The 7,606-nt window shown below is 56.2% G+C and overlaps 1 protein-coding gene across 5 annotated transcripts in view; it reads left to right on the forward strand.

The window, feature by feature from the left end:
- The window catches only part of SLC39A14 (solute carrier family 39 member 14), a 30,982-nt gene extending 24,877 nt beyond the window's left edge, over positions 1-6,105 (forward strand). For 4 of the 5 annotated variants that reach the window (XM_068662513.1, XM_068662512.1, XM_068662514.1 and 1 more), the window contains exons 6-10: positions 1,791-1,913; positions 2,228-2,413; positions 2,648-2,855; positions 3,314-3,498; positions 3,732-6,105. In XM_068662513.1, the coding sequence (XP_068518614.1) occupies positions 1,791-1,913; positions 2,228-2,413; positions 2,648-2,855; positions 3,314-3,498; positions 3,732-3,878 (849 nt within the window). In that variant the 3' untranslated portion in view covers positions 3,879-6,105. Of the gene's footprint in view, positions 1-1,161; positions 1,332-1,790; positions 1,914-2,227; positions 2,414-2,647; positions 2,856-3,313; positions 3,499-3,731 lie in introns of all 5 variants that reach the window. The other variant, XM_068662511.1, reaches the window with a different exon arrangement.
- Positions 6,106-7,606: the final 1,501 nt, after the last annotated feature.

Here is a 7,606-nt window from a genome sequence, read left to right on the forward strand (position 1 = left end):
GCCTCCCTCCTCTCTCCGAGGGCGGCTCTCTCTGCCTCCACCCTGCCGAATCCGATCGATCCCTCCGTCCCCCGAGGCTGAGGGCTTGCCTCTGTCCCTCTGCGGGGCTCCGCAGGGTTTTCCTCGCCCCTCCGAGCACCAGGAAACTCTCCGAGCGCGCACATCGGGGCGTGAGAGCGCACGGAACAGCCCGGAGAAACGCCACCTTCACCCTCAATCCGAGGGCGTTTCAAAAAAACTAATTGCCTCCTTTTGTTCTCCTTTTTTTTTTTTGTTTTTCCCCAACGGTTTACGAGAGCAACGTTCCCAGGAGGATTTATGCTTCCGCGAGGTTTCCTGGTGCTCCGACGGGCCCGACAGACACATTGCGGGTTAATTGTGGCGTAATTGCACGGTCCCGGGGTTGAAACAGGCAGGCGGCTCTCACGCTGGGCGCCTCCAAAATCCTTGTGCTCCGCGTTTCCAGAGCAGATCCCACCCAAAACTCCTGGAGATCCACCCCCGGAGCTGTGCGCTTGAGCTGCTCCCCGAGCAGAGCGCCCTTTGCTCTGCGGCGGGTTTGTTTTTGGGTTTGCTTCGCCCGTGCTGGCCGCCTGCCTGCCAGACGAGGAGCTGCTTTTCGAGGCTCCTTTTCGACTCCAGAACCGCCGCTTTTGTTTGCTGAGCCTCAAAAACGAGCGCTGCGTTCGCTGCCGGGCCAGGGCTCCCTGTGGTGCCGAGTGCCGCGGTGCCGAGGCTGGAGCGCGCGAGATGCTCGGGGACCCCGGGGCTCCGTGGCACTGGAGGGACCCCCGCTGTCCCATTGGGTTCAAGGATTGGGGACAGGTTTCTGGCCCGAAAAAGGGCGAGCTGTTTGCTCCGGGGGAGGGGTAGAAATTCAATTTGGGGTTCCACCAAGGGGTTTCGCTCCGGACCCTTCCCAAAAAGCCAACAAATCATTTCCAGAGCCACTCAGCGCCGGGTTCCCCGCTCTTGAACCAATTCCGGATGAACGAGCAATCACTAATGAATGTCCTCTTCTCTCCCCCCCCTTCTTTTCTCTTCTCCTTTCGGCGGGGATCCCTTTCTCCCCTCCGCCCCTTCCCCACGTTGATCTCCTTCCTTCCCCTTCGCCCCATTTCCCCCCGGGGTGGGGGTACTTTTTTGGCACGGCCGCCGCAGTCTGGGGTTACGGTTTCCTCTGCGTCACCGTCATCTCCCTCTGCTCGCTGGTGGGAGCCAGCGTGGTGCCCTTCATGAAGAAGACCTTTTACAAGCGGCTGCTCCTCTACTTCATAGCTCTGGCGATTGGAACTCTCTACTCCAACGCCCTCTTCCAGCTCATTCCCGAGGTACGGTGAGGACCGTCGGGTCTCTCCTCTTCTCTCTCTTTCTCTTTTTTTTTTGGGGGGGGCTTTTTCCTCTCTCTGGGCGCTCGCTGGAGGGGGAGCCGGCGGAGTCGGAGGGGACCAGGAGCGTGGAGAGCGAGGTACGGAGGCTGGAAGCCCCTGGGGATGGGGGCCAGAGCTGGGATTTCGTAGCCGTGAGCCCTCTTTTGGAAGGGAATCGCTCCCTCGGCTCTGCCTCGAGGCTTTTTGAGCCTGCTTTTAGCAGCCCTGCCCCAGATCCGAGGTCTTGGGGTGCAGCCGGCTTGGCTGGAGGGTTAAGGGGGGCGCAGAGGTGCAGGATGCTGATTTTGGAGCCCCCGAAGCCAGGTAGGGAGAGGTCAGAAAGTGTCAGGATGGTCCCGGAGGCGAGGCAGAGGCAGAGGGGGGGATGCTGCCACCCCCTCACTCACCTCTTACCCACAGGCTTTTGGCTTCAACCCCCAAGAAGATTACTACGTCTCCAAATCCGCCGTGGTGTTCGGGGGCTTCTACCTCTTCTTCTTCACCGAGAAGATCCTGAAGATGCTCCTGAAACAAAAGGACCAGGTGAGGCCGGGCTGGGGCTGCTCGGGGCGACGTCCCCACCGTGAGCACGGGGCTGAAAACCCCAAATCCCCCCCAAATCCCCCAGCTCTCCGCTGGGCACGCAAAATAAAACCTTTGCTTGCCAAAACCAACTTAGTGAAACGGAGAAATGGGATGCTCGTGCGATTTTTTTGGCAGCGCTCTCTCAAATCCCAGCAATTTGGGTTCTCCCCTAACTCACATTTCAGCAAAATTAGTTAAATTGGCACAATTTACGCATTTTGGGTGGGAAAGAGCGGGAGGCTGACCCCTGTGGATGCCCCCCCACCCCGCAGCACCACCACGGGCACAGCCACTACAGCCCCGAGGCGCTGCCCTCCAAAAAGGACCAGGAGGAGGGGGTGACGGAGAAGCTGCAGAACGGGGACCTGGACCATATGATCCCCCACATGGGCAGCGAGCTGGACTGCAAGAGCCCCCCCGGGGATGAAAAAGTCGTCGTGGGCTCCCTGTCTGTTCAGGTGGGTGCCTCATTTGGGGGATATCCCGAGCTGGAAGGGACCCGTGAGGATTATTTAATGGGGAGAGGGGGTTTGGGGAGAGGTCTCCACGGCCACCCCTGGCTGAGCGGGTGGAAAAATTGCTTGTAAAAGATAAAAGTGGTGGAAATCCAGCGGGATTTGAGCCGGCGAGGGGAGGGGGATGTGGGATGGAGAGCGGGGTGCTGAGCCCCGTGGTTTGGGTCCCCGTTCCAGGACCTGCAGGCGTCCCAAAGCGCGTGCTACTGGCTGAAGGAGGTGAGGTACTCGGACATCGGCACGCTGGCGTGGATGATCACCCTGAGCGACGGGCTCCACAATTTCATCGACGGGCTGGCCATTGGCGCCTCCTTCACCGTCTCCGTCTTCCAAGGGATCAGCACCTCCGTGGCCATCCTCTGCGAGGAGTTCCCCCATGAGTTGGGTACGTGGGGCCTCGGGGGAGAAGCCCCCGGGGTGCTATCAGGGCTCTCCTGCCCCTTTTTCCGTGGTCTGGAAAATTTCCCGTTGGTTTTTCGAGGCGGTGAGTAATCGCGGGGCTAAAAATACCGAGGTAATCTGATGTCTGAGCTTTAATTTTAGAGGGGAGGCATCTGAAGGAAAAACAACAACACCGCTGGGGAGGGGCGGTTTTTGGGGTTCGGGTGCTGGGGTTTGCGCCGTGGGCAGAGCTCGGCATCGGTGCTGAGCAGGGCAGGATGCTGAGGGATCCTCGGCATCCCCTGGGTTGTAGCAGCTCTGGGGGGGCACGAGCAGGGGTGCCAAATCCTTGCTCGAGTGCCAAACCGGGTCTCCAGGGAAGCTCAGGGGGAATTTTGGAGCAAAAAGCTCCTCGGTGCCGTGCCGCGTGGTGACGGCGCTCCCCATCCTCGTGTCCCCCAGGGGATTTTGTCATCCTGCTGAACGCGGGGATGACGATCCGCCAGGCCCTCTTCTTCAACTTCATCTCGGCCTGCTGCTGCTACGTGGGCTTGGCTTTCGGCATCGTGGCCGGCAGCCACTTCTCTGCCAACTGGATCTTCGCTCTGGCCGGGGGGATGTTCCTCTACATCGCGCTGGCTGACATGGTGCGTGCGGGTCAGGACCCCGAGGGGGGGGTTGTGTTTTTTTTTTTTGATGTGGGAGCTTCAATTTTGCCTAAAAAAAGGCATGGGGGGGGTGTTTGAGCGCCTAGGACCCTAGGGTGTTCAGCTCAGCTCCGCTTCTCCTCCTGGGCTGGGGGTGCTGAGGACCCCAGGATGGGTGGGGAGCACTGGTGGGATGATGCCATCACCCCGACCCTCGCTCTTTCCCCCCCCAGTTCCCCGAAATGAACGAGGTGAGCCGGGAGGACGAGCAGAACGGCAGCACCCTGATCGCCTTCGCCATCCAGAACGCGGGGCTGCTGACGGGCTTCACCATCATGGTGCTGCTCACCATGTACTCCGGCCAGATCCAGATCGGGTAGGACCAGCCCATCCGGAGCCCTGTGCCACTTTTCCCCCTTTTTTATTTTTTTTTTATTTTTTTGGGGGGGTGGGAAGGTTTTTTTTTTTTTTTTTTCTTTTCCTGCTGCAAGCATCCGACTACCAGTGCGGGCACGAAGCACTACAGCAGAGGCATTGCTTCCAAAGCTATTCCACAAACTTCACCTTATTTCGACTCGAGGCGGAGCGGGGCCACGTCCCCCCCTCGCCGTAGGACCGAACTTGACCAGAGGATCTCCTTCCCTCCTCTCCTCACATCTCCCGGGAAGGACGGATTTAGGGACAGGAGCTCCTCCAGCTGTGCTGCTCCCCTCCTTGTTTTTGGAGAGGCGGGACGGGACAAAATGCTCCCCGAGCCTTTTTGGCAAGGGGGTGTGATGGGGCTGCAGGGACGGGGCTAGCGCTGGACGCCAGCCACCTCCTGCTCACCTCCAAGGGATGGATGCGTGGGGGCCACAAACCCCACCGTGCGTGGAAGGGGAACGCCCGGGGAGCTTCTGCTTTTTGGGGAGCACAAAGAGACCACGACGAAGCTGGCTGCTTCTCGGGGAGCTGCTGGAGCTCACGGTTTGAGCAGCGTCCTCAACCTCTTCAGAAGCACATCTTTGGGGCCATTCCTGCTCCTCGTGCGACGGATGAGGAGGATGGAGAGGTTTTAAGAGGACACCAAAGCTCACCCCGTGTGCGTCGGGCTCACAGGGCACGGGCTGCGTCGGGGGAAGGCTGGCAGGACGCCGTCACCTCTTCGAGGCTCCCTGCTGCTGTAAGGAAAAACAAAAATCCATTTTGAGGGCGGCAGCGCTGGCAAGAAGGGCACAAGAGCGGGGACAACGAGCCCTTAGCCCGGCCACAAGCTGCCCAGCCAGGGAAGAAGAAATCCTTGCACTGTGACCAAGCTCACGCAGACCCCAGGGCACGGACACCCGTTTTTAAACGCTGCTGCTGCCGAGGTGCAGAGGTTCAGGGTGGGGAGGGGGGGGGGGCGTTGTTTGTTTTTTTTTTTAAAAAAAAGAAAAATAAGAAAAAAGAGACTGTGAACCTCTTTAGGTTGTGTGTTTCCAGCCTTTGGGAGTAGCCAGAGAAGGGTGTCGCAGGCACTTCCCAGCTCGGCTTCTGGGCTGGCTTTCCCCAGATTCACTAGGTGAATTGATTTATTATCATATTGATAACGTTGCCCACCCCGCCTGTGTCCCTTGAGGTTCCCCGCACCCCTTTTTCCCCCTCTGCTTCCCCCAAAACTCATCCCGCACCCGGCAGCCTTGAGTTCGTGGCCACCGGGGAGCCGATGTGGGCGCCTTACCCTCGTGGGTATGGCATCGGACAGGGGGGGCCAAAGTGGTGCTGGTGGCTCTTTGGGGCACACGTCCTCGCCTTCCCTTCCACCCCAGGTGGCAGATAAAATGTGGGGTGCCACATGGGTGGTGATGGTGGGGTGCCATCCTCGAGGTGGTGTGGGTGCTGTGAGACACCGGGATCACCGATTGTTGTCCCTTGTGGCAGCTTCCCAGGATGAATTCTGGGCTGCGGTTCAGAAATCGAGCTCCGATATTGATATGGGAAGGGAAAGCTTCTGCCTTTTGGTGCTGAGAGAGCTGCAGCCTCAGCTGGCAGACGATGTGGAAGAATTGGATTTTGGGGACGGTGTCCCGTTTGGGGAAGGCCGTGTGTGTGGGGCTGGCGGCTTTCCACGGGGCGCAGGGCAGCGCGAGCACTGCCAGGGCTAAATTCTTTTTGGCAGGAGGTTTTTGGCAATGTGCACGGATGGGAAAGCTTTTGGGCTGGGGGCGAAGGGGGAATATCCTTCGGCTGTCCCTTGAAATTCCACGAGGAATGTGCAATGCAGAGAGCTGGGGGGAAGCCCCCAAAAAGGGTCCTCAAAAAGGGTTGCTGTGGGGTTTATAGGGCAGGAGACCTCTCACCAAAGGTGGGACAGGGCTCCGGCTTCAGGCAGGTTGGCACCAAGTCAGGGATGGGAGATTGAGGAGGGAAAGTGACCGAAATCGAGCTTTTATGTGTTTTTTTTTTTTTATTTTTTTTAATCCGTCTTTCCGTGTCCGTTTAGAAGCTCACGTTCCATCTCAGTATTTTTTAATAACTCAGGTGTCGTCAGAAATACTTGTCGAAACAACGAGCGTAACTTATGTCACGTGGATTGTAAACTTATTTGTAAAATGCCATAAATAAAATATATTCTGTAATGACGGAGGACACCAGGCGTGCCCCGTGCGGTGTCCCCGGCCGACGTCGAGCAGCCCTGGAAACCTCCCCACAGCACGAGCTATTTCGGGACCAGACTCCCTGGGGAAGGGGTGGAAGCTTTGCTAATTCATGTTTTTTTTTTAAGGGGATGGGTTAAAGCCAACACGGGCATGGGCTACGGGGCGATGCCATCGGGCCCTTCCAGCGGCGATGTCCCCGTGCCGGGCAGGAGGTGGCACTGACCCCCCTGGCTGTCCCCATGCTCCCACCTTGCATGGCTCCTGGGCTTGTTTTTGGGCCAAAAACCCTCCCTGCTCTATTTTTTATTCCCTCAAACTCCAGCATTTTGCAGGAGGGAGGCTGAAGGCTTTGGAGGTTTGCGGGATGTGGTGTTCCTCTCCGGCTCGCACGAGGGAGCCTGACTCAGAGCCGCAGCCTTCGTGTCCTTGCTTCCCCCGCCTGGAGGAAATTAAAAACCATACTTTGCTTTTCTCCTCCACTTCCCAGGCCTTTTTTTTTTTTTTCTACCGCTGGCCTCGAGCTGCCAGCTCTGAGCGGCAGGCACAATTTTTAGAAAGCCCGGCCCGGCTCCGGCAAACAAGCCCTGAAATTCTGCGCTCGTCTTTAAAAATAAAAACGCTCCCCCAGCAAAGAAAGGTCGCCTCATAAACCCTGCCTTGCTATTTATCCCCCGCCGATGATTGAGCGCTGTTAGCAGGGCTGTCAGGCAGCGGCCCGACACGAGCCTTAGGTTTCCCTCTCCCATCTGCTGCAGGAATACCCTACATTTTAATTTTTCGCCTCAAAATCCTCGTTTTGATGCTCCCGTGCCACCTTGGGGCCCGACCGAAGCCAAGGGGTGAAGCAAAAGCGGTGCTGCCCGGGGTCACCCTCGTCCCCGAGCGTTTTGTGCTATTTATTTCCGAGTGCCAGCAATTTTATTTAGGCACCCATCTGCCGGGGCCGCCGCGAGCTGCTGGGCTGCGCCGACTTCTCCCCGCGCCCCATTTCCCAAGCTGTGCCGCCGGGAGGGCGTGGTGGAGGTTTATTTTTATTTTATTTTATTTTATTTTATTTTATTTTATTTTATTTTATTTTATTTTATTTTATTTTATTTTTACCCCCTTCAGGTTTATATTTTATAGAGATTTTTACCCCCTTCTGAATTATTTGCATTTTCATAGAGGTTTTTTGCCCCCTTTCAGTTTATTTTCATTTTATTTTTACAGAGATTTTTAACCCCCTTCCAAATTATTTTTATTTTTATAGAGGTTTTTACCCACTTTGATTTATTTTCATTTTAATTTACTGAGATTTTTTCACCCTTCTCTTTTTTTTTTTTATAGAGATGTTTAACCCCTTCCTCTCAAATACAGGAAGGAGCACCCAGTTTATTTTTATTTTAATTTATTTTTACATATATTTTTATCCCTTTCATTTATTTTTGTTTTATATTTATAGAGATCATTACCCCTTTCCAGATCATTTTTTTACAGAGATTTTTACCCCT

The sequence above is a fragment of the Anas acuta genome, chromosome 27 (genome assembly GCF_963932015.1).
Source record: "Anas acuta chromosome 27, bAnaAcu1.1, whole genome shotgun sequence".
NCBI classification, from domain to species: Eukaryota; Metazoa; Chordata; class Aves; order Anseriformes; family Anatidae; genus Anas; species Anas acuta.